At 36.9% G+C, this 27,523-nt stretch overlaps 1 protein-coding gene across 1 annotated transcript in view; it reads left to right on the top strand.

Moving 5' to 3' along the window:
• Positions 1 to 22,120, top strand: part of CTTNBP2 (cortactin binding protein 2) — a 78,440-nt gene extending 56,320 nt beyond the window's left edge. The window contains 15 exon segments of the mRNA XM_015628450.2: positions 1,312 to 1,578; positions 2,955 to 3,050; positions 3,471 to 3,550; positions 4,640 to 4,726; positions 4,810 to 4,909; positions 6,651 to 6,803; positions 7,080 to 7,267; positions 9,645 to 9,823; positions 13,212 to 13,417; positions 13,644 to 13,829; positions 15,581 to 15,641; positions 16,536 to 16,668; positions 18,747 to 18,848; positions 20,534 to 20,670; positions 20,672 to 22,120. Coding sequence (XP_015483936.1) covers positions 1,312 to 1,578; positions 2,955 to 3,050; positions 3,471 to 3,550; positions 4,640 to 4,726; positions 4,810 to 4,909; positions 6,651 to 6,803; positions 7,080 to 7,267; positions 9,645 to 9,823; positions 13,212 to 13,417; positions 13,644 to 13,829; positions 15,581 to 15,641; positions 16,536 to 16,668; positions 18,747 to 18,848; positions 20,534 to 20,670; positions 20,672 to 20,774 — 2,078 coding nt within the window. The 3' untranslated portion in view covers positions 20,775 to 22,120.
• The last annotated feature ends 5,403 nt before the right edge of the window (positions 22,121 to 27,523 follow it).

Genomic DNA, 27,523 nt, shown 5'->3' on the forward strand with positions numbered 1-27,523 from the left:
TGTAGCCTGTTAAATTAATGCTTATATTATTTCAATCAGTGTTAGTACCCTGTGTCTCTGGTCATGCTTGTCATGAATCCAACGGCTTTTATCAGATCAGAACCTTTGGCTCCCCCTTCTCTTCTTCTGTGCACCTTGAGCCAAGACTGCATTTTTGGTTAAGGTGTCTGTATACCACCCTCTACCTTCTTCACACTCCAGTAAGGTTTTCACTGTAGGACACGTGCTCCGACAGATCTGAAAGACTGGTGCCCAGGATTGCCAGCTATGCCTTAGAGGTCACGTGCATTCAAGTTTAGGCATATAATGTTCCTCTGTCCTAGGGCCCTGATTCCTTGTGGAGAGCCCTCTGTACTCCTTGCAGCATGTGCTCATTTCCCTGAGGTCCAGCCATCAGAAGGGCAAGCCTTTGATGCATTTCTCACAATTCCACATCTGATGGATGTCTCTGAGTAATCTTTTCCCTATGGTAGCCTAGTGGGTTTAAATCAGAGCTTTTTCTGACATCGGGAAAACTTCATTGGTTTGTGTCTGCTGAAGATCTGGCTTCTGGACATAAAAGGGTAACAAAGATCATGTTGCAAGACTTCATAATAAGCTGATATGCGTTGTTTTTTATGGTGTACTTCTTTGAGGTATAATTTCTGAAAGGTATTGTTTGGCATGAAAATTAGAAGATAGTTTCTTTTTCATTTTTAGTCATCTATGTGATCTCCAGAGACTGCCGCTTCTGTTGAGTTGTATTCCAAAGAGCAAGATTTAAAATACTTCATAGTTTCTAGAATGTGCATGTAAATTTCCTTTTTTAACCTTTTGTCAATTACTCTATAGCAAATCAAATATATCCTTTCAAGTGCATTTTCTGTCTTAGCTCCTAGCTTTTGATTTAAACATGTTTGGCTCAGCTGTGTTTTCCACTTGTGCACTAGTGCCAGAAAATTACTTTCTACATTGATAATAAAAAATGTGCACAAACACAATGAACTGAAAAATTAAGACATTGCCTACCATCTGTCCTAATTGATAAGTAATTAGTCTATAAAGAGGAAATAGAAGATTAGGTAAATTTTGTCTGGTTTCCTGTTATTTAAGCATAATCATACTGAACTTTTTCTGTAAAAAATTACAAATACCTTGGCATTTTCAGCAGTGTTCTGATTTTGTGGTGATGATCTGTTTACCATTTCCTTCTTTGTAGCAGGAGTTATTTTGTAGCATTCGTTTGTAATATAAGATGTTAATGTTTTTAATAATGGGACTATCTTAAATTGAGTTTACAATTTTTCTCATAGTTGTTTTATCTTTCAACAGATGCTCTTAATGTGCCTGTAAGGATTTCAGTCAGTGGCATTGAACCAGTCCATTGTGGTATAGAGGAATTTGATACAATATGTGCTTTAAATATCCGCAAGCAGACGTCATGGGATGATTTTTCAAAAGCAGTGAGTCAGGCAGTGACAAACCATTTCCAAGCAATCGCTTCTGATGGATGGAGGAGCCTAGAAGATCTGTCATTTAATAGTGCTGCAGAATCCAACATTGGCCTCGGTGCAAGCAGTATATTTTCTGTCAAACTAGGTATCAATATTAGTGTTAATGAAAAAAAGCTTGGGGATGTTCTTGAATTTGTGAGATCTTCTAAGACAACAATATCTTTGAATTACTGCATCTTTTAAAGCTTAGACTGAGAAGGACCAAAACTAAATATGAAACATTGAACCATGCTGGCATGAAAGCATTCCTTAATTTTAGCTGTGTGTATAGCACAATTAATTATGCACTTCAATATAATTTTGGAGATCGTGAGGCCCAATGTTAATTAGTCTTTTAGTACTTTTAGTACTCCAGAGGAGAAATCACTATCTCAGGTGAAACTAAAATTCTCACCCTGAGTGCTGTGTGCAGTTTCAGATGCCACAATGTAAGAAAAAGCAAATTGTGGGTATCCAAAGGAGAGACATGAGCATGGTGAAGGGCCATGAGGGGAAGCCATAGGAGGAGTGGCTGAGGGCACTTGGTCTGTTCAGCCTGGAGAAGAGGAGACTGAGGGGAGAACTCATTGCAGTTACAACTTCATCATGAGGGGAAGTGGAGGAGCAGGCACTGATTTCTTCCCTAATGACCAGTCACAGGACTTGAAGTTCCGTCAGGAAGGTTTAGGTTGGATGTTAGAAAAAGGTTCTTCGCCCAGAGGGTGGCTGGGCACTGGAGGGGGCTCCCCAGAGAAGTGGTCACAGCACCAGCCTGACAGAGTTCAAGAAGAATTTGGACAATGCTCTCCAGCACATGGTGTGACTCTTGGGATGTCCTGTGCAGAGCCAGGAGTTTTATGATCCTTATGAGTCCCTTCCAATTCAGGATATTATGTGGTTCTACAAAAACAATTCAAAACCTGCATTGCTTCTTTACAGTACATCCGGAATATACAGTAAATACAGACTGTAAATCACTGGCATAGGTAAACAGAGCTGCTGTTTTACATAACTTCATTTAGCAAGGTACAAAAGAGAAATCTTTAAAATTATTAGAAATTGGCCAGAATGTGGTGGTCTTAGTAACAGCTGTATAGTAGCAGGTTTCTGAAAATCTATGTACTTCATCTCAAATTTCCTTCCTTTACCTTCCCATCAGCAAAACTGAACCCTCGTCATATTAGACTGGGCACATTGTTCTGTTTTACACTGCTCTATGTGTAAATATAAAAAGACAGGGTAGCTGTTTAACTTGTGTCTCAACTGGCTGAAAACACTAGTAATAGTGTTTAAAAACTAGTGATAGACACTTCATTTGTCTATCAAATAACAGCATGATTTAGTACATCTCATACATGGGACTGGTTTATCAAATTTATAAGTGTATGCGCATAATTTTTGTAAGTCAGCAAATATGCTTGAGTGTAGGAAACTTTATATACATACAAGGAATATCTCTCTCTTATTTTTTCTTTTTAACAGGAAACATTTCGTGGTCAACAGGTCAGATTTTTTCCCAGCCACCATGGGACTTTTTGAAGAACAATAGAGCTGAGCATATCACAGTGTTTTTGTTTGGTAATTTTCAAGTCATAATTTTTCAGTTTTGAATGTTAAGACACTCCCTATGAAATACATAATTTGAGAGTCGTTTGCTACTGGTTTTGTTCTTCAGTGTTGCTTGATTCTCAGAGACATCATATCCATTTAATTGTTTAACTAGATTTTAAAGTGTCTACAACATCTAGTAAATATGCTGGCACATAAAAGTCTTACTGCCTTTTTCAGCCATATAGCAGTATTTATATTACTTATGTCATAGACACCCATGAATCTAGGGTGCTAGGTAAAAGCCTTTCATTTATTCAGCATTTTAATTTGCATAATTAAATTTTAAAAATTTTAATAGGTCATTGTAGAATACTGCATGAAAATCATATGTATCAGTCATACATGCATGAGAGATTTACAGAAGTTATTTGTATGTCTCATTTTAAGGACCTCAAGAAGGCTGTCTAAACAGTGTGACGTATGCATCCATGATCCATCTTCAGACACTTCAGAATTATCTCCGCCTGGTCAGTAATAAGCTAGCTTCTCTTTGCATGCTAATTGTTTGTCAAAGTACTTCTGTAATAGTGTTGACTAAAATCAGGGCTTTTTGCTGTATGAAAGAACATTAAGACTTCTAAAAAAATGAAATGGGATGAAAGCTGTTTTAAAATAAAGTTCCCCCTAAATTTGCCTTTAACTTTAGTGTTGTGAGGGCATTAACTTTCTTTAAATAGCTGCTATCTGATTAGCTGATCTGCTTAAAAACATTAAAAGCTCTCTGATATTTTATTGCTTTACAAAGTTATTTTATTCCACTTTTTGAAAAGAAAGTAAATTAAAATAGTATTCATGTAAGCAGTTATTTGAGACTTAAATTTTATTACTATCTTACATAGAAATCCCATGTAACACAGTTTATTTAATATCTCAAAGTGTAAGGATAATTGAATAATATGACATAACTTTGATAGATAATTTCTTTTAACATTGCCTCAAATCAGTATTAGTTTAGAAGCTGCTTAATTTCTGCTGTGTCCGTGGATGGTATTTTATTTTGTTTAGGAGAGCATGCCACAGGTTTCTGCTGTATTCAGCCATATTGCAGAGAGATATGAATCTATTCCCTTACTGACATTTTAGAGGTAAAATAGAATTAATACAAAAAAAAAAAAAAACCACCCAAAAAATTGTTCTACCATACTGATAACATAATCCCATTTCTACTGCAAATAAAGTCCACAGCTGTAATTTAGCAGTGACTTAAACTGATGATTTTGGCATCATTCTGATACATATATTTTAGATCAAGAAAATATTTGTGATTACTAAACTTATTCTTCCCAGATAAATGTTTTAAAGTCTGTTGTAAAAAATACCTTGCTACGTACTTTTACAAGTTAGGATATAAATTTCTCAATATATTTTCAAGAAGTTGTATGCAAATATTGTCTACTTTGAAACTCATACAGTAAGGATTATCTACTCCAGTACTGCAAATCAAAGAATTTTGTCTTTTAGGTGATGATTGTGTCATCTAGGTTAAAAAAAAAAAAATCTAAATCTGAACTTCCAAGAATAATTTATTTATTAAATAAATGTTTTTCTGCCTGTAGGTTGAACAATACCGTAATGTCATTTTCCATGGTCCAGAAGGAAGTTTGCAAGATTATATAGCATATCAGATAGCATCCTGCATGAAGGTATTTGCACAAACATATCAAGTAAATTAGTCCGTAAACCAGAGTTTTCACTATTTCACCAAATATATAAATTTTCAACACAGCAAAAACAAGTGGCTGCAGGATCTACATGTGAGATTGTTAAAGTTGAAGTGGATGCTGGTTTCTCCAAGGAGCAACTTGCAGAACTATTCATCAGTAATGGTAAGGTTATTTCAACAAGACTAATTTTGGTGATTTGTACAAAAAGTTTTAATGGTGCAAAGTAAAAAAATACATAAAACCATTTTGCATAGTGGATGGCATGGAACCATTAAAATGGAACCCATAGTTTTTCAGGTGCTTGGGGACAAATGTATGAGTCTAAACTGAGGGAGAGCTGAGCGTGACAGCCTCCCTATAAAGAACTCTGTCAAAAGTTCATGCCATTTAAGTAGAATTAGGAGTTTTAAAAATTTATTTCTGTCGCATTTTTTTTCCCCCTTTTTTGTGATCGTTTAAAAGTTGATTGCTCTGGTTCAGATCAGAATTGTAGGTCTACTGTGTGTGCTCATGAACAAAAGCAGAGCCATCCTATCAGGTTCTACAGTGCCATGCAGTGCTCTGTTCTGTTTGTTCTTGTACTGCCTGTTGTAACTTCAGTCTGTGGCAGTTTTTTCTCTGAGGAAACCCCAGGCACAGTTCTCAGGATCGCTTGTGGCAGCGATGATTATTCCCACACGTCACTTCCAGTGCCATCACATTGGTGAGAGAGAAGAGATCATTTAGTCAGAAGTCAGCCAGGCTTTGGTGCTTGGCCTGGAGGCAAGAGTGTCTCTCTTGTAACCCATGTAGTTGGTTTGTTTACTGGCCACTGTCTCTTAGGGAAGCTGCTTCTTTTGGATGCTTTACTTTGTGTCAGCAACACACTCTTTTTAATAATCTGGTTTTGCATTTCAGCATGGTGCTGCTAGTTGAGTCACTAATTTTATTGCCGGCTTCTTTCCCACATTTCTCCTGTAAATTAATCCATCAGACACAGAGGGGGTCCTCCCGCCTCTCAAGCTGTTGTAGCCTCTTAGTAAAACAGGGAAGTAATAGTCAGGAAACTGCAACTAAATAGCAATGATCAGATACAGGCAGTTGCTCTAAGTTTTGCCTTATTATGAGTAAGTTTCCTTAATGACCATTGTTAGCTTTGAAAGGTTATGAAACAATGCAGGGCACAATACAGTCAAGATAAATGTTTTGTTTTATGTATGCATTGCAGAGGCATTCACCTGGGATTTAGTGTTGCAAGAAAACTTGCAAATCTGTGTCTTTTTTAAGCAATAAGATCAAAAATCAGGAAAATTAAAGGAAAATATTTAAAATGTTAAAAAATATATGCATGTCATTTTAATGCCTATTAATGCTACTGGGTTTGCCTCATACTATCTCTTATTGAGTGATTTTTAAAGATACTGAAGAAAATTTTGAAGAGAAGATTTCCTACTTCTCATAGAAGTTTGCTACTATCTCATAGAATGATAAAGTTTCTTACAAACATTGAGCTATTCTTGAACCTTTTATCACTACATGGTATAAAGAGTACATGTTAAAAGTTTAAGATACAGTACAGCAAAGGAAAGAAATGTTTGAAGAGGTCTTTGCTATCTTTTCTTTTGTATTTATATTCAGTGTACTAAAATTTTCCCTATCTATGATGATCCTGTTACAGACATTCCAGAAATTTATTTTAATCATAGCTTTCATTTTTTTTTCTTAATATACAGTATGATACTCTTTCTATTGTTTGATTTTATGCTTTCAATTTTAAGCTTATTATCCAGTCTGTCTGCTCCTGTTAACAAGTTAAAAAGGAAAATAAAAAAAAATTCAAAAATCCTTTGTTGCAGTAAATTCTGTATACATAAATATAAGTAAATTTTCCTAAGTATACATTAATGGGATTTTTCTATTTCAGCTTGTCTGATCCCAGTGAAACAGCCTCCTGTAAACAAGACAACAATTGTGATTTTAGAAAATCTGGAGAGAGCTTCTTTATCTGAATTACTCGGAGATTTTCTAGCACCTCTTGAGAATCGGAGTTCAGAAAATCCCTGCACTATTCAAAGAGGTATTTAAGGCACTTGGGTTGCAGAAATGTTTTTACTACAGTACAGTTTTATTGTAGTATATGACAAACAGGAAACAGGAGAAAAATGTAATTTGTTCAGTTTTTATATTTTGTTGTAAACAGTTGTCCTTAACAAAACTAGCATATTTTTTAGCTAATTTATGGTGTTTTGTGGGTTGTTTTTCCTTTCTAATTATGTCACTCCTCCTTGCTTTACATGAAATCCATGTCAAGGCTTTGAGTATTTCAGTTAAGTGTTTTATGTTTCCTTTTTAGCAAATGGAGTTTCTGGTGCTTTTTACTTTCATGAGAACTGCTTTTTACTGGGGACCATTGCCAAGTGCCATCTTCATGGCTCTGACCTGCTGGTTCAGCAGCATTTCCGTTGGGTTCAACTTAGGTGGGATGGGGAGCCAATGCGAGGCTTGCTGCAGAGGATTTTAAGGAGAAAAGTAATAAACAAGGTAAGAACTCGAGTCAGCTTCAGCAGTTACGTTCATCACCAGGTCTGTGAATTATGTATGATGGTAATCCCAAAAGCGGAGCAGATAACTTCAGTTGTTTCAGGAGAAAAAACATTAATTTCTGGGAAGATACAGGTATCTGGAAATGTGCTTGGCCTCATAGAAAGGTGTGTGGCCATGGCTAATGGGCATAAACCATTGGTTGGTTGCAAATAATGATATTGTGGCTACTTGCCTGTCCACTTCATGAAACTTCTTTCAGTAATTTTTTTCAACAACTTCTTTCATTCTTCTGAGAATGATAGTAAAAATCAGTTCAACAACCATACCATCTCTTTTTCAAAGAATTTATTCTCAATGTCTAAAATAAGATAGTCATATATGTGTTTTGTCTAAGTTTTAAGCAGAAAAGTATTTTCTATGATTTTCAGATCAAAAGAGGGGCACATTATATATAATCATTAAAGTTATTTTGAGTTAATAGGTTTGTTGAAGCTGGAACAAAAGTCCAAAAGATAATAAAGATGGGAAGTCTGTTTTAATAAATAAAGATGGGAAAGATGTAGGCAAAAGAAGAATTGTGGACTTTCAAAAGTTATTTGGAATACCATTTGAGTGTGATAGCAGCTATTACCAACAGTCAGGCACTGTTAGACATTGGCAGAGGGAGTTTAATCAAAACAGCTGCAAAGGAAAATAATCTTGGCAGCAGTTTTGAAAAGGCTTAAAAAGGGAGATTGTTCTAGGAGTAGAAAAAACTGCCAGTAATAAAGAGTCCTGTTGTGGGACAACAGACCTACTGTCAGTTTTGAGTGTTCAGCTGGATGTGTCTTGGTTATCCTTGCAGATGTCATCTCCTGTACCCTTTGCCACAGTTCTCATCTATAAAGGCTTACTGATTCAAAGAGATCCTGAAGAGGAAATGCGTAGTAATTGGACATTTCAGCCAGGATAATGAGGAAATTTAAAAACATTCCTAAGTATTTTATAATTGCAAGAGCCAGAATACAGAATAGAAAAAAAGAATCATGGGAAATCTATGAAACTCTTAATAGACTACTTTTCTTGGATTATTTTTATAAGTTATGATTTGTTCATAGTCAAAGGCTGCATCAGACTTACTCTGCCAAACTGGTTTGGCTACAAGAACTTGCAGCATCACATAACAGATGTCATTTTCAGGTTATTTATTTTGAGCTTGCAAAAATCCTTAGGCTAATAGGTTAGAATTTGACAATGTAATAGGCTTCTACCTCTGACTGAAGTTGAATAAAATTTGGGTAGTAATCTCATTAAGTTGAATTTCTCTTGAGCATATATGCAGATGGTGGCTATTTAGAGAAAAAAGCCATGTGTCTTCCTGTATCTTCTCTAATTAAAATATGTTATATTGAAATGCCCTGTGTGTTGGCACGTTTTTTGAAATACATACATGTACCATATGTAAGCTCAAACGCCAGTTGGTATGGGACTTAAAATAGTGGCTTGCAGGGTCAAAAATAGAAGAAAAGTTAATCTGTTGTAAAACTCTAAAGCAAAGTAGAAGCACATTTATTGTTAGAACCATAGATTATTTCAAAGATCATTGCTCTGTATTATGATACCTTGTTTGTGCCATAATATTCATGTGTTCTGGTGAAAAACTCTTTTTCTGTTAGTTTGAACCATTAGGTTATATGGGAACAGATTAATGTTTTTCTACTTTAAGTTCACTTACAGACTCTATCAAGAGGCTCTGGCTACAGTGCTGTCATTTACTATCCCTGGTGCATCTTTTAATGCTTCCTTTAATTTAAACTGTTACAGAAGATAATCCAAGAATTAGGATGATGAAGACTGTAATTTGAAGTCAGAGGAAACAAGAGGTTTTTCTGGCACTAAATAATTTGCCCTTAACAAGGCATACTAAAAACAAGTCCTAGAGGAAGACATCTTTTCTTCCCTGCTACATGATCTAAAATCACTTGTTGTGTCTGGATCAGATATTCCTGTTCAGTGCAGTTGGGCATTTTTTCATATGCCTTATTTGTATCATATACATTGCATTGTATATGGTAGTTATCTCTTGTGATCCTAAGCTTGAACACTGTAGAAAAGCACTGCTAGGAAAATTTCTGCCTCAGTTTCCCACAAGACAGTAACGGCATGTCAGTTTATTGATAAGGATATATATTTTGAAGTGTAGTTGGGAAAATAAGTTTTAATATGGCAAGATGTCAATATATTCTATAAAAAGGTTTAACCTGGTTTTGACTGTTCCTGATCTTTTAATAGCTATACATACAATAAAAAAAAAACCCCAAGCCTTCCTGGGGCTTCAAGGGAAGTGTTTGCAGCTCTGGTCTTACACCATGTCAAACATCTTTTCCCCCTGCAGTTCAGAGGCAAAGTACCTCCTCCATGTGATCCCGTGTGCAAGATCATAGACTGGATTCTTGCTGTTTGGCACCAGCTGAACTCTTGCTTATCACGTCTAGGAGCACCCGAAGCACTTATGGGGCCAGAACATTTCTTCTCTTGTCCAGTGGTTCCGGGGCACAGCCAAGCAACAGTCAAGTAAGATTTCTGTTTCCTGTTTGATGCTGCTCAGTGCCAACTAGATACTTACTGCAAATGTAGTAGTTGTGTTTCTTCCAAAACCCTGCTGACTCAGCAACCTTAAAAAAATCATTTTAATTGAGATTGTTGAAAGTTTTAAACTTCTGTTGGCTATTTAATTACTAGAAGGGCAATTCTGAAGGACACAAATGGGAAACAAGTGTCTCATACTCCACCAAGTCAGTCTTCTTGAGATCTTTCATTTATTTTCTGATGCAGAGGTTAAAAGTTCCAAGAAAAGTCAGAAAACTCTCCTTGTAAAGTTATATATAAAGGAAGTTCGGAGAATGATTTTTCACTCTTTTAAATATATGGTATAATTTTAAAACATACATGCATTTTAGAGATATATTATCTCAGTAAGTAGGGCAGGTACATATGTTTAGTTACACATATGGCTAGCTGGCCACTAACATAAAAAAATACAAAAAAATTATGGAAATTTTTGCTTTTCTCACCTACAATTGCATTAACATCTGATCACATTCCAACTCCAAATGCTAGCAAATGATAAAAGAAATATAGAAATTTGAGTTATATTAATTTCACACTAAGATGCTGTTTGGCTGTATCAGAACAGTAATGAGCCTCTAATTAATTCAAACTTATTCAGAATTCAAAGTACAACATTGATTTCTGGAGATGTGACATAACTTTTCTCACCAGTCAGGTCACAACTTCTGTTCCTTCTCTGACCTGTTTCTCTTGTACTAGTTTCTGCTGACCCTTCTTCCAGTAGCCTTTGCTTAACACATGAGGGACCTTTACTTATGTGCAGAGGCTGTCTGATTTCATGTTCTGTCTGCAGATCTTGATATGTTTTGCTTATTTATTTTCCTTTTTATTCTCTAAAAGTACAGATTAGATACTAATATTCAGAGTACCTATCAAAGTCTAAATGTGGACATAACATTGACTTGAAATTTTATTGTTGATGGGAAATAAAAAAAGAATAAAGCATACCCTGCATCTGTCTCCCATCTTCCTCTTGAATCATGTCCTCTGAAAGGTTTTAATAATTTATTTATTGCATTGGCATTAATAGAGGACATAAAAACTATTCTTTAGATATCTTAGTTATACATTTCTGAGTCTGGATTTTTCCTCAGTGTAACTCTGACTGGTTTCACAACACTGTATTTTGAGTACAGCCCAAAATATCCTTTATTGTAGCTATATGCCAGCTGACTTCTCATTTTAATGTAGTTTTTGTAGTAATTGTTAATAAATAATTAAAAAGCACAGATCCAGTGAGCTCTTACTCTTTAACACTTTTAGCAGCATGATGGCTAACAGTGTAGTCATATAATAAATAGCTTTTAATTAGCAGCTCACTGGTTGGTGTTATTTCAATCTAATTAACCACTCCTTTCCTCTTGCCTCTCCTCTCCACTGCGCTATTCTGCTGCTTTTTACATTTAGTAAAGCGTCTCTGAGTCAGTCCAATTCATTAGGACAGCAGACAGCTCTATAGAAATTGGCTTCACTCTGGGCTCAGTGTTAGCATGAGACAAGAGGAAGAAGCAGCACCAGGGGAGGCAGAGAGAACATGTTACAGGAAATTGTTTCTTGCTGTGTGTTTCATGTAGCCTCACCTGCTTTGGTGAGTAGAGTGAATAAATGAAGAAAATTTTAACTACACTTTTTCTTGGTTTAGGTTTAGGGAGCTGAAGATAATGTTCCAACAGGAACAACTTTCACTTTGCAGCCCTTTTGAGGGGCAGGGGTGTGTTACACCTTTTCTAAGTATCAGCTATATCAAAGAATGGGGGACTTGATCAAGATGAGCACAAACTTAAAACTGAATTTAAATACCAGGTTGGAATTTTATTTAGAGAGCATGCCCATCTGTTGTTAACTGTTGGATTAGACTGGCCTCAATTAATTTTATTTTTGCAGTGTTCATTTCTGACTATTTATACTGGCAGTATTGCAATGTTGAAAGCTAACATAGAAATTGAAAAGAGAGAGTTTTTTATGACTAAAATACAAGCAATTGTTTATTTTGGTAGCTTAGGTAGCAGAAGCAGACTGTAACTGTATGGAATAGTATCTGCAACATTATGCTAAGCAAGCTTCAAGGTCCTTCAAGGACCATCTGCAGTACATATTTTACATTGTATTTTAACAGCTGTACTAATTATTTTTCTAAGTAGTGTAACTAATGTATTATATCAATCTTATAAAAGTCCTTTGAGCATTTATATGTCATAAAAACTCAATCTTCACAACTGACCAAAAATGTATCTTTCAAATAATTCACACATTCTAACTTTAAAAAAAACAGGAAAAAAAACCCCCAAAAAGTCATCATATTATTTTAGGTAATAGGATAGCTTCAGTATGTCAGTGTATTCAGCAAAACTGTCCATTTAAGTCAAACAGACATTTTAGCCTTCATGTTTTCTGAACAGGTTTCTGCAAAGCTGAATACAGTATGATAGCCTGTAATTTCTTACAAACCTTTAATATAAACCCAATCTTACCAAGTCTGACCCAACCTTACTCTCTTCCTCCTGTTAGAGGGTATAAGAATAAACAAAAAGAGTTGGAGTTGATCTAAAAAAGATTGTCTCGGTGTCTGTTGTAGATGTGAGCTGAGCCCTAAGTCTGAAATAAGCCTTTATCCCCAGAGATCTCCTAAGTTATAAGAAATAGCACTTATTTTTCCCTAATGCAAATTTTTCACTTCTTTGCTAATATGACATAATGCTTCTCTCTTAGAAGAGCAAAAGTCCCAAAAGACCCATGTCCCTTTTAATCAAATTTTTGAATCAAAATCAGATGCAGTCTCTAAACCAGATAATCTGGAATATCCACAGCATCCTGGAAACAGTTCACCACAGATCAAATAAACAAAAGAGGAGTAAGAGCAAGGCATCTCTATGAATAGAAATATCTTTTAAACTAGACAAGTTTGGAAATGGAAGAATACTGGAAGAGCTACAACCATAAATTAATATCTCCTTTTTTCCATGCTGGCAGCAAATAGGCTAGGAATTAACACCTGCCAGCATGGAAATTTCTCCACGTACTTTAAAAAAAAAAAAATCTGTATGTACATTAACACACATCTTTCTGGGACATTTTTTAGCCTTAAAATGACAAGGATTATCTGAAGGAGGAAAAGCATCAGGTGGTAAGTTTGTCAAGGCAAGGGAACGAAAATTTTTAGATCAAATAGCTTAATACAAATAAATAAACAAGTAAACCCTTCTTTAAATAAAATCAGTCACTCTGAAATTGAGTGCTTCTTTAAAATACAAAATCTGATGAGTTACCAAAGTATGAAGTGGAAAGCTTTCATAATTGTTTTTGAAGTTAAAGGATTTGTTTTGAACCACAGGTGGATGTCCAAGCTATGGAATGCTGTGATTGCTCCCAGAGTACAAGAAGCCATACTCTCCAGAGCCTCTGTGAAAAGATCATCTGTACCAGGACAAGCAATAGCCAAAAAAAATCCCAGCCAAGGGCAACAGGCTGTTGTGAAAGCTGCTCTCAGTATCTTGCTAAATAAAGCTGTTTTGCATGGCTGTCCTCTACCCAGACCAGGTAACAGTGAACTGTCTGAAAGCCAAGTAATTGTACATTGCTGAACTGGAGCTTTTAACTGCTTCCTTCCATTTTTAAAACTTCCACAAAACATAACTGTAGTTCTGAAGGGAGGTGGTGGGGTTAAAAGCATTTACAGTGAGTAAACCAAGTAGCTGTATAAGGTTCTCTAAGAAGAGCCATTTGCAACAATCAGTTCTTCTTAACACTTTTACTTTTGTTTCAGAACTAGATAATTATGTAGCAGATTTTAAGGGAGGAAATTTTCCTTTATCTGTGGCTTCGAGCTACAAAAATTGTAGTAAGAAAAGAGGTGAGAATGCTTCTTGGAGAAAAGTGAGCACAAGTCCTCGAAAAAAGTCAGGCCATTTGTCCTCCCAGTCATGGAATAAGCAGGAGACAAATACTGAAGGTAAATAAAGCTTTTTATTTTCAGTTCTGAAAGTTGCAGGGGTTAAACTGTGTAGATGCAAATCAAACATTTCTCATCTAAAAATGAATTAATTTTTTAATTAAATTACACTTATGTTTATGTTCACCAGTAAAACACTGTTTACTTTTTTTCTCCCCAAAATTGCTTCTTTGTGACTGCGAGGTGTCCTAACGAAGTTTGGTTGTTCTAATGCCAGTTCTGTTGTCTGATAATGGGGCAGGTCTTGGCTCAGGTGGTAGAATTATACGCAGTGGTTCCACCTCTGACTGTATGGAATGACACTGTATCAGTCTCTTCTCCAATACCACATGAGAGAAAGCTTCATTACTTTAGTGGTACTCTTTAGATTTTCTCCAAATTTACAGTATACATACTTTTTTGAGTTTCCTTACTCTTACTTTATAACTTCACTACAATAATTACTACCGAGTGAATTCAGGTAAAAATAAATTAATACATTCCCCCCCAGGTCATGTGTCAGTCTTACTAGAAAAATTGAGTAGAACAGTCTGGAAGTCCTGCAGTGGAAGAATGAGATCATTTGATTTAAATTGAAGGTTTTGATTTGATTTTCACTTTAATAGAAGAAAATAAATACAAAGCATTTGGTGTGGTCACAGATTTTCAATCATTTCAGTACGTTGCTTGATAAAGTGGGCTTTATATGACTAGGTCTGTGCATGTGTATAAATGTGGAAGTTATATTAGTGGCTGACACTTTTGAAAATTATTTTCACCTCAAGATTGTAAGTCATATAACAAGTAATTTATTACACAGAGATAATGTATGGATATATTCAGAAACAGCATAATTCTTCTAAAGGACACATATTTCTAGAAGGAAAACTTAGTATTGTTGTAACTAAAAACAACATCAAGCAGAAAAACTTCCATGGAAAAAAAATCAAAGTACTTGCTTTCTGAAAGTGAATGTAACTGCTTTGGGGGAAGATTTGGGAAGAGAGAGAAGGCGCACACACACATGCGTGCATACACACAGTTTAGGAACAGTAAGATTCTAGCCTCAATTACATCATATACAAAAGAACAAAATACTTGATGCTTTCTACTTTGCAGCACTAAAATGAGTTATTCATTTTTTTCAGCCCTTGTTCAGAAAGAAGTCTTTTTTCTCTGACTGCAACTTTAATGTCCTGAATGCCAGTTTTCGGCTTGAATCGTGAATTCACCTAATCCCACTAAGAGGATTTAAGAAATAATGAACATAACATGAAGTGGGATGGCTGATGTATTTTGTACCTGAGAATGTTCTTGGAATGCAGTTAATATCTGTGAATATAAGTTAAAAGTTGAATGGTCAATTAATTTTAGTAGTCTTCTGTTTTAGACTATCAGAATCAAATGCTGTTGCTGTTTCCAGTAAAGATAAATGGTTTGATTTGATCTCCATGGAGCAAATTTAAACATTTTCTTATTGACAAGAAATTTTTCTTGAGGAGAACCTGTAACAGTGATTCAAATGCCTAACACAGAAACCTCATGTCCTCTCTTAAACAAAAGCTTAGGCAACTCGTCCTCTATTTGCCATTTTAGGAGTTCCCTGTGCTCCCCTGAACACTTTGAAGGGATGTATTCTGATCTTTGACAGACCCTGTTGACATAATTAGTTAGTAAATAGGAACACATTTCCCCTGTTTATCATAGATTTTAGAATAAAGAAATCAACACACATGGTAATAAACTAACAAGTCAATCTCTCTTTTGTGCAGGTATAAAATCTAAGACTGTGTTGCAACCAAACTGTCAGAAAAGAGCTTCTCTCACTGCAAAGTAAGTTTTAGTTTCTGGTATTTGTGACACCTTGCAAAAGATAAAGGTGGTAGCATTCTGTTGTAAAGCAGCACAATGTAACAAATAGATCAGTAGGGGTTTTTTGGTAATGTTTTGGTCCCATATCTGAAGAAAGGAAGTATTTTTAATTTGCATTTCTGAGAGGAAATAAAATTTATATACTTCAATATAATTTTAGAATCCATTTCTTTATTTCAAGCCTTGCAGCACTACATGTCTTTTTATGTAACAAAATGGTCTATGACTTAAGAATATTATGTAACACTTACTCTGCCTTGAAAAGTTGACCGTATGCTTTTATCAACTGGCATTATATTTTATAAACTCCTCAGGCTATTTCGACTTTCTGAATGGCAATTCAAGATGGTACAGTACTATGCACTTTAGTCTCACTGATACAGCGTTTCCCTGAGAAAGTGTATGAATTAGCTAGAGGGAACTGCATTTGAGACTTCACTTCAGTCTGAAACCTTGGTTCTACCCTATTCACAGGCACAGAGAAAATAGAATATTATGCTGCCAGTATGCCAGAGGTTTTTTTAAGTGTTTGGAATTATTTCCAAAAAGCAGAGTAGAATGAAATTTATTGCTGCATCTTAAAAACAGGGGAGTATTTGAACATATTAGACAGAGGAATCCTTTTGTTAGCTTTTCAGAATAGAGAGAATAATTTATATAGAAAAATCTATTATGAGATAATTATTGACAACTACTGCTGTAATTCATCAGATGTTATTTTGTTTTTGTTTTTAGTAGTAAAGGTCATTTGGGGAAAAAAAATACTATTTTTGAGGAGTCTATAATATTTATTTTTAAATTCTGTATAATAGTTTCATTTAAATGTTCTTTCTGTTTGTTTGGGTTTTTAACCAGATCTTCAGAGAAGGATCATTTGAGAACATTAAATCTGGAGCAAAGGCTGTCTGTTGGTTCTGATGATGAAGTAGATCTTGTGCAGGAACTTCAAAGTATGTGTTCCAGCAAATCTGAGCCTGATATAAGCAAGGTAAACACAAGGCTTTTAAATAATTTACTACATTACCGTATTCAGTTGTTTGTTATGTGTTTAAATTTTTCATTTACAAGCCCTGCTTGAACTAAAGAAAATTATTCATTTTTTATTTTTTTTTAAGTCAACAAGTATATGATACATTTGAGGGTAAGTATTCTGGTTTAGCATACACTATTTTAAATTACACCTTCACCAATTTTTTGTGTTGAGATTTTTCCAGTGGAGGATAAAATTTTTATAGAATCATAGAATAGCCTGAGTTGGACAGGACACACAAGGATTGTTGAATCCAATGCCTGGCTCTGCACAGAATAACACCAGGAGTCACAGCACATGCCCAAGAGCATTGTCCAAACACTTCTTGAACTCTGTCAGGCTTGGTGTTGTGACCACTTACCTGAGAACAGCCATCCCTGCATCACTGTTCTCATTATCTTTCATGCTCTCATTGCTCCCAGTGGGAAACTGTTCTGTAGTCTTAAAGACACAAAGTTTTCCCTAATATGCACTGAACATTTGGTTTGTTTAATACAATCTCATCAGCCTTCACAGAACTGGCTCAGAGCTCCTCTGCTCTGTAGGCAAAATGCAGTTTTCTGCCCCAAGCAAGAGAGGATGGATTGGCCTAGTTCTTTAACAGTGGCAAAAGAGGGTGAAGGATGTTTTCAGGGCTCATAGTTTTGCATTAAATTCTATGCTGGAATGGGCTGTGGGTGGTTGTGGGGGGCTTGTTGAGGCAGAGTGTGGAGCTGTGGGTCTCTCTCATTTTTCCTTTTATACCAATACCATGCAGCTTTCCTGTGGCTGAAGCTATTTATTCTTTTTCATCTTTCCTCCTAGCACAGCTGAAGTGGATGGCTGTGACAGCAGGCTGTGTTCACACTGGAGCAGCTGTTCCATATCTTTTGAAATGTGGATAGAGTCAGTTTTAGGCTATTGTCCAGTTAGGCAGTGCATGACATCCTTTAGGATTTCCCTGAACAGTGGTTCCATTAGTTTTGCTTTATTAAGTATTCTGTTTATTCTTAGAAGACAAGCAAGTTTTTATTAAAAAAAAGAATTATTGTGTTTGGGAAGATTTTTCAACCTATTTATTGAAACCCTTTATTATAGTGTTTTGTTTTGGGTTGTTTTTCTTGAAGTATTTACAGTACATGGATGACTCACATGCACCAAGCTGGCAAGCTAATCACTAGTCAGTTAGCAGGGATTTACTGTAGCTATCCTTAAAAGAATGAGATGTGCTTAAAGAAATGGTAACCAACTCAAAATTGTGTTTAATAACATGCAAAGTGTAATTGCTTGTTGATGACAATTCAAGGAAATGCGGGTTAGATAAGGAAGGAGATAGATGTCAAGTCTTTTGTTCAGTTTCCTTGCCATGGGTGGAACCATCCTTGGCTGGAATTTCTGTTGTTAATTCCCCAGCTGCCTAGTAGATCCTTGCAGAAGTAGGGGTGCTGTTGCATGCTTTCTTTGTGTGATGTAATTTCAGGCTGCCAACAGAATAAATACTTCTGCTCTTTAATTTGCCCTTTCACTCAAATATGTTACTGCTGCCTTCACTGGATTGGGATTGAATATTTTTGAATTGAGTTGCAGAATTTAATTGGATCAGCTTGCCCCAGGATGAAATACCTAGTTTTCAGTGAGGACAGCATCTTGAGCAGGCTCTGTCTGTTTTTTTCTGATCAGGAAAAATAGGAAAAAGGGAAGGAAAAATAATAGGGAAGAAATATGGTAGGAGAAAGAGAAAACAATCATTCCTTTCTCTGATTTTCCTGGGGGCTGGATAAATATTGATGGGAAACTACCCTTAAGCTCCACTGGCAAGTATTACTCTGGAAATGCATGTTTAATCTTCCTTTGATTAGAGTCGATATGAAATCTCCGTCTCACATCTTCTAAAAATGCACTCGAGAGTAAAGAAGAGATATTTTAATTGTTCTTTGTATATTTATGCGTTGCACTGTATAGAAACCATGAAAATAAAATGAAGCCGCCAAAAACTGGCAAATTGAAACAATCTCTGTGAACAACTAAAAAATCACAATTTCTTTATCTTTCTTTAGATTGCAGATTCTAAGGATGAGTTACTGATGTTCAATAACTCCCAGAACATTCCTGTATTTTCAGCAAGTGGTACTAACCCAAATAAAACAACAGCACAAAAGGTAGGTGAAATAAGTTTTACACTAGGATAAGAAAGGTGTCTTGAGTTTGTCCAAATCTGAATTTCTGATTGTATTCTAAGGATTAGTGCCCTGTCTATTACAAGAAAAAACTCTCATAATTCTTGGGAAACTTGCTAGACTACCATGCCAAGTTTCTTTCATGTGTCTTAATAGAAGCTAAAGATTTATTAAAACAAAGGATGTATTTGATTTCAGTTTTGACTTTCTAAATAAAGCCATCTCCCCAGGCCAAGTATTTTTGACATTACATTGACATTACAAGTTATTTCCATCAGTTCTGAAGAGAAATAAAAACTGAGTTTGTTGCTTCCTCTCAATTAATGTGATTCAGTAAGTTCACAAAAGTACCCCTTTTAAAATTCTTGATGTAAAATTGCTGCTTGCTCTGATGTCAAAGCTCTCAAGCAAAATATTGAAAAGACATGATATTACCAAAATCTGTGAAGAGTAGCATTTTTTTAGGGGTATTCAGTTCCTGGTTTTGACCTAACTATTTGTTGAAATATACAGCCATCTTGCTATGTTATATATGTAAATAAACTTCAGTAACTTCAGAGTAGTTTCAGAGTGGGAAGATAAGCTGAATATTATTGGAAGATATAGTAAGTCTACTTCTGTAATCATCTTCTGTTCAGAAATTTGTGTTATTGTTTGTGGGTGCTACCATCCCTACTAAATACAAAGATGAGATTACATCCTGCTTAGTTTTCATTCTTTGGAAAATTATGTTTTCTCTGTTGTTACATTTTGTTCCCTTTTCTTTTTTGCTCTTTGTGTTTTTGAACATCAAGAGAGCTTCTGAGCTCGATTACTCTTAGCCAGGGCATAATCTGTGGGCTTTGTTCCCTTACCAGGCCTTCTGTGTTCCTTTGATATGGGTCTTTTGGAGGGCAATCCTGATGTTCTGCTGACTGCAATAAATTGTTTTCTAGAGACACCGTTTTCTGCAGATGCAATGAAATAGCCCTGAAACTGGATTAACTTTCACACCTTAGCATTAAAAGAGCTGATGTTCACACACCACCAAATATTCTGAATTGGAAGGGACCCACAAGGATCTTCAACTTTTAAGTGAATGACCCATATGAGGACTGAACCCACAACCTTGGTGTTACCAGCACCACGCTCTGACCAGCTGAGCCAGTCTCAGGGTCAGATGAGTTACTAGCCTTGCAATCGTATTTCTTCATATCCAAATATTCAGAAAGTTAGAATACTTTTTGTAATTTTACTTAAAATCCATAGAACAGTCTCCACTAAAGGAAATAATTTTAAACTTGCAGATCCACAAGTAGGTGTACTCCTTCTGAATATTTCTCTAAACAAATTTCTAGGCATCCCAAATCAGAGATTCCCATAGTAGTGATGCCTGGATAATTGGGTAAGTCAGGTGACCTACCAGTTCCTACTCTATATTTTTCCTAGTGATTTTTTTTCTTCAAAAATTTCTGCTAACAACAGAAGGCATTACTATGTTGATTTGCAAGTAGACAAGCTTAGCTGCTTGGTAGGTTTGTGGAAAACTTGGTCAAGAGATTTCATACAGAATTTTAAAAAATATATTTTTCTGGAGAAATGTTGGCTGAAATGAAGGAAACACAACCCAACAATGTCAAACAGTGATACTTATTTATACACAAAATGCTTTTTTTCTTTATTTCTAGGATGGAATGCGTCCTGTCAGCAGCAGTCGAACTGTGGAAAGCAGCAACAGTAAATCAGAGTTGGGTGTTTCAAGAGTTAAATCTTTTCTTCCTGTTCCTAGAAGCAAAGTCACCCAGCCTTCTCAGAATACTAAAAAAAAGCAGCAGCAGTAATACAAGGCAAATAGAGGCAGATAATAACACAAAAAGAGAGATTTGGAATTTGCACAAAAAAGAACAAATAGAAAAATCCAATAAATAAACCTGCCTATCTTACAATTTTTTTGTGTTCATATAATCTCTATTGCAAAGATCCAAGTACTTAAAAATGTAAATATTTTTTAAAAACAAACTGTTACCCTGTAATGTAAAGTTTGTACAGGACCACAGTTTTATTTCTATGTACATCAGCTAGAAATTATATTGATTTAAAGTTTAGAAACGGGCATTTTGCCTCCTCCATAGATGGTTGGGTTTTTTCTTCTTTTATTATGAAAATTACTTATTTAAATGATAATATTCAGGGGTACCTACCACAGGATTCTGTTTGTGTATATAATGTACATAAATATATTCTATTAAGTTCACATGTTAACCTGCATTCAGATGAGTTGCACAATATATACAACAATGGCTTAAAGCTATTGTTCATGCATTTTAAAGATGTTTTATCTTCACTTAATGAAAAATTAGTGAATGTGGCAATAACTGAGATGTTTGGAATTGCAGATTGATTACTTTCAGCTACAAGCCATATTAAATACTTTGATTTCATCATCATCATCTGCCTGCTGAATTGTGATTTTGTTTTTTTCATGCTTCTCTTCATCTAAAATGTAATGAATTTCCTTTATATCTTTCATCTCTTAAAAAAAGGAAAGAGATTGAGAAATTAAAATGCAACAAAAAACAAAAGTTATTTTTCTCAGACTCTTAACTCTTTGATAGAATTGAGGAAAATGTGGTCATTTATTAACTTAGTTTTTCTTGTATACTGTAAAAACTTTTATATGCTTCATTAGTGTTTTAAAAGCATCCAAGAAATAACGGTGTTTTACAGAAGCAGATTTTACTGAAAGGAAATTTGAGCAAAAGCTTAACTACAGTATTATCCAAGATAATGTAGTAGCAATGAGTTACTATGTAATTATCAATTTCTGTTGTGGATTTAAGATGTAATTGCTGTAAAATGATACTTGATTTGCAGTTAAAATGAACTCTTTGTCATTTTTCTCTCCACCACTGAGGTAGATCACGTTCCCATGAGGGACAGTTTCTATGCAGGGCATATTTCCCCAGCCTCTTTCTACAGTAGTTGCAGATACATCCTTTTGAATTGTAGCAATGTGGAGATGTGCGCTGTTGAGATAGCTCACCTCTTAGGCAGGGGAAAGTGCAGCTTTTTCTTGAGATCAGATTTAGATGCCTTCTGCTGGGTTACTGGGAGATGGTTTGGAGAACTTGGACAGTGATACGTCTCCAATATCTAAAAGATCATTTTTCTCAAAATAAGCCCGGAGGAGGAAAGGATTAACTGTTTCCTCATGCTTTGCCTTTGTATGTAAAACAATCATCCCAGACTCATGAAAATAAAATCTTTGTACACCATATTGTCTTTCTTTCTCTTAGTTTGTGTGTGTGTGTTTGCTCTATAGATATTGAATATTAGAAGCTTTTTTCTGAAATTATTTCCTGCACAATATATTTAGAAAGTACCCTGATTTTAGGCAATTGCTGTTTCACTAAGACTTCAATTTACTGTGTGACAATAATGTGTAACAAAATACAGATAATTCCTCTAGAGATTGATTTTTACTTTTATTTTTCTTACTCCTTTTTGTGCTGAAAAATGGATCCTGCTTTTGCTGGTGGTTCTTAGCAGAATGAGTCAGCTGTGAAGCACTGCAGTTCAGAGCAGTGAGTCTCAGCAAGTAGGATCCCTGATGTGCTGAAGCAGTGAGCAGCAGTGCAGTAGCTTGTGTGAGAAGCTCAGGTATGGATTTCATGGCCAAAGAGGAATAAAAGTAGAAGACACTGTTTGTAAGGATAACATAAATTTCAACATCAGAATTTGAAATAACTTTTTTTTTTTTTTTTTTAAGGAGAGGAAAGGTAAGGAGAGGAAAAATCCTGACAGGTTTCTAAGCTAGGTTTGTTCTGCATTTAAAATATGCCTTGGAAATGTCAGACCTCATTTAGATCAAGAGTTAACAGTGTGCTTCTGTGTGGGAAGATACTGGGCAGTGTCCTAAATTACATTTTGAGGCATGTTCTAAAACTGCATATTGTCTGTGAGAGTGAAAGCTTACCAGTGCTGTACTGGGCATGAAAATCTGCAGAGGACAGAGTAATTTTGATCATGGTGTGAAAGTTGGGTCTCTTGCTAAATTTAGCATTGCCTTTCAATGCCCTCATTATCCTTCCTTTTCAGGCTGCTGTCCTAAACTCTCCATCTGCATCTTTAACTTCTGTCTGCTGTCATTTTGTTTGTCTGCCAGTCCAACACAGTCTGTGATCTCCATGCAGCTTTAATCTCACAGTATCTTGCAGATCTCCTTATTGGTTCTTCTCGTCTGCAGTAAGTGCTAATGTCTCTTGTTAGGCCACAGCAGTTCCTGCCCTCAAAGAATGACCACCACAGAACCATAACACAGTTTGCTTGGACATGCTGACTTCTCTGCTGGCTTATCACTTGGTTGGTGCTGAAACAAGGCCAGGCTCTGTTCATGAGCTCAGATTTTCACTGTGTCTTCAAGTACAGCACTCCTCATGAGGGATTTGTCATACCAGCTACTCTCACTTTGGGTTTGTACTAGGTAAAATCCTTTCTCTTCTTTGCTTTCTGTGTCTCAAGCAGAGAGGAATGGAGTGTGCTGTGGTGGGCCATACCCATCCATGCTGCATCTGCTCACAGCTATTACCCCATAACTTTAAATGAGGTAAGAGAGACATGCCATTGGGGCAGTGAAAGACTTTTAATTTAGCCCTACACTACATTCTTTATACACATTTCCATGTGTTCAACCAGAGAAACATGAAAGATACTTCTGTCGTAGTTTAGGGCAAATTTGGGAGAGATCCTCTAAATGGTGTTCCCCTAGGAAAGCAAAATCCAAACGATCCCTCCCCCCAGCTGGTTTGGGAAAAAAGAGATTTCTTTGGAGAGAAGTGGAAAAAAACTTTATTTAACAGAAATTGAATAATATTAAACAATAAAACCTCTCACTGTTTGACAAATCTAGGAAGAAAAGTCCTTTTCATGTGGTGTAGCTTGGCCCCCTCAGGTTCTTACAGTCCCTCTGGCGCTGGAAAGTGCCGAGGCCCAGGCCCCGGTGGGCCACAGGCGTGAGCTCCCGGGGTTTGCCTGGGTGTTTTTCAGTCCAGAGCAGGTTTGCACAGATCCAGGAAAAAAGGGGGGAAAACGGTTCAGGGAACTCCTCTGCCTCAGCTAGCTAAAACTAAAAGCCAGAGAGTTCTGTCCCACTGTCTGTCCGTGCTGCAGACACCACAGTCTAGGAGCCGGGGTGTGGGGGAGTGATGTTTTTCTTTTAGCACAAACTGCGCGCTTCTTCTTCCCCCCATTCGCTCTCAGAGCCAGTCTTAAAGGTGCAGAGCTTAATATATAACATAAACCAGATGATTGGGGATACCAATATCATAAAGTCAACCCAGGACAACCTCTCATCCATCAGCTTTGGTAAGTACTAAACATTCCAGCTCTCCACTTCAAGCCAGTCCTGAAAATAAAAGCTTTCAGCATCTCTCCTTGACAAGAACATGGACTATGTTCCTTAAGTGAATGTCTGAATCAATCAGATAATATTTGCCTTTGGTTTTGAGTTGCTGAGCATGAACTCCAAAATTAAAAGCATGAAGAAACCTACTCCATCATTCAACAAAGGCAACGTTCATCAGCAACAGCAAAACCAGCAGGCCTGAGGCACATCTTTTCTGTAATGCAGCTCAAGTGATTTACAAAATACATCAAAAACCCTCCAGCTTTCCAGTAAAACTGGAGAAGCAAAACAGCCTCTGGTGGTGGAAAATTCTTGAAGAAAGGATGAAGGATCACTTTCTTGGTCATAACTGGCTAAAGTGATGTTTGTGATGGTCAAATCATAGTTAAGAGACTTGAGAATTATTAAGTGGGCTGTTCCTCAAGAAGCTTGAAGTCAGAGTCACTTTAAGGGAGCACAAGGTATGGTGGTAGCATCACACAGAAACATCTGTCTGCATTTTACAAGGGTTGTATTTTGAGGCTGAAGTGAGCCCTGGGGAATGAACTTAGTATAAATATTGTTTATCCTAGGAACAGGAAATTGGTTTTAGAGAACATGGAGGTTTGTAAAGGAAATGTATTACTGTATTGCATTGCATTGCTTAATTTGCAAGATGTTTTTAGCCAGCAACTAATGGTCCATTAATGAACAATCGTACATCAGTTCTAAAGCGGTGTGGGTTTTTTCCAAATGTTAAATCACAGCCAAGTAATTACAGACCTAAAATACCATATCTACAATAGAAAAATGAGGAGAAAAAAAATCACCAGAACACTCTTTAGGTAAACAAAATTAAGCAAATTGTGTAGTTCTGAAATTATCTCCAGCAATTGACACCAATATAGAATTAATATAGGGAAATTCTTTTAAAGACCTAACGTTAATAAGAATTTAAGCCTGTTGCTTAAACAGGGTAGATGGAATTCAAGTGTAGAGGCCATCAGGAGTTTAGCAGCTCTGAGGTAACAGCCTGAGAAATCTGAGGCTTGTGGAGCTGGAGGAGGTGGATTTTAAGAAAGACTTTGGGAATAGCTATTTAATGAATAAAGCACAGCTGGTAAGACACAGTTAAGCAACTGTGAAAGCAAGTTGTTTGTTGGAATAGCAAGCTTGTTTTACTCCATTGAGATACTGAGCAGTTCCTGCTAATGATGCTTATCAAGCTATTTTGTGTAGTTACTTTGTGTATAAGATTTATGAGAATGGGTAAGTGTGCATAGTTTAAGTTTGTGTAGGCTACCCCTGCTTAGCCTTTGCTCTCCCAAGAGCTTCTTAGTGCTGTACTAGCAGTGTGGACACCCTTCTCCTCTGTAGTTAAGGACAGCTGAAGAATCTCTTTTCAACTTTGTCTTTTTGGTTTCTTCTTAGCAGGCTGCAAAATTAAATCTCCACATGTAGTAGTATTAAAGTCAGCATGCTCTTCTCTTAGGCTGTATGTGTATACACACATTTCTGCATAGCTGGTTTTAATGACAAAGTGCTCTGGTAGAAGTATTTTTTATATCTGTTCTATCAAATGCATGCAAAGCACATGAGAAGAAAAATTCCCTTAAGTAATGCTCAGCCTGTGTTTATGAAGGTCGTTGTTTGTTCTTCCACTGTTTATGGCCTCATTTGTTTCTTTTTTATTTTCTCCCTTTCCTCTTGAACTCCATTTTCCATCACGAACAGCATGTCCAACTTCCCAGATTAGGTTCAGGCAAACATCCCTGGGAGCTGTCACCCCCTGACAGCAAGTACAAAAACACTTTTACTTACTTAGTACTTACTACTTAGGAGATAACCTGCTCTTCTCAACATTTGTCGGGAAAGAGAGGCTGTGTCATCCTCCTCATGGAGGCTGGTGCTAACTTACCTCCTGTTCCAGCCTGAACTCCAAAGGTGCTGAAGCAGTGGCTTGGGACTGAAAGGAATAGCACACTCTCCTCTCAGTTGCCCTGATAGGGCAGCATCTTGCCTGGGCTCTTTGGGACCAGCAGTGTGATGGTGGTAGCTGGGCACTGATGGCAGAAGCTGTTTCAGTGAGTATTGTGGCCCAGGGAGGGGGCAATCAGTCAACTGATTTACTTCAAAGTCCTCCTGCTGAGTGTTTGTATCAGCAGCTTCCATATGTCCCATCTACTACATGTTCCTTCTGTATTTATCTTTTTCTTTCCTGAAATGGGCCCTTGTCTGCTGAATCCAGCTTAGCTATCACCTTCTAACTCTGACGACGACACAAAACATGAACAGTCAGTTGTGCAAGCTCTGAAGCATGCACTGGTTCTAATGACACAGTGGTTCTTTTCTGCTGATCTTTCTGATCATCCTGTTTGTTTATATAATAAACTCCCCCACTTGGTGTGTCTGCTGTAACTCTGAGTAACATCCTGAAAAAGAGCGACCCTTGGCACGCCTCCTCGGACTTGGCCACACTGCAGCAGCCCTGGCCTTGCAGCCAGGCTTGGCCACATGCTCTGTAAAGACTTGTACAGAGACCTGACTATGTGAGAAAAGGGACAAACACCATGAGGTGAACAGTTTGAGTGGAGATGGGATTCAAGTGATGCTATTTCAGTACACAGTTGGTTTTCCATTGTTATAAATCAAGCAGAGCTTAGTGGCAAAGAAACAGTGACATGGGAAAATTGAGACCCAAGGGTATCCAGAATGCTCTGTAAGCAAGAGGCATTGCTTTGTGGAGAAAATCAGGCGCCACAAGGAGGTGTATGCCACAGGCAGAAAGGACAGAGACCCAAGTAAGTGCTAGAAGATAGACAAGCACAGAAGTACAGAACGAAGGACAGGGCAGGAAAAAAAGCCGCAGAGGAAATGTGTAATGAAGGGCAGAAAGTATGCGATGTGGGGCTGAGGTAGAGGAAAGCAGCGTGCTGCAGGGTGAGCAGCAGCAGGCGCTGCTGCAGGAGTCGCGCAGGAGCTGAGTGCACGCCTGGCGTGCGCTGCTGTTGGAGCCGCAGGGCTCCCGGGGCTGAGCAGCGCCGCGCTGCACGGCTGCAGCCCGCAGCACCACCTAGTGCCGCCCCGGGCAGCCTCCGCCCCGAGGAAATCAAATTACTACAGTGATGCCCCTGGTTTTGGTATAGCAGCAACGCTTGAAGGGGAAGTAGCAGAATAGGTCCACTGTGCCTGCCCCGCTGGGGGGTGTAGGGGGGTGAAATGTGTCATACAAGCAGTTTTTCTCTTTTTAAAAATTTATTTCAAGGGAAAAAAAAAATAATCTAAAACGCCTGTG

This window comes from Parus major, chromosome 1A, assembly GCF_001522545.3.
Source record: "Parus major isolate Abel chromosome 1A, Parus_major1.1, whole genome shotgun sequence".
Lineage (NCBI taxonomy): Eukaryota > Metazoa > Chordata > Aves > Passeriformes > Paridae > Parus > Parus major.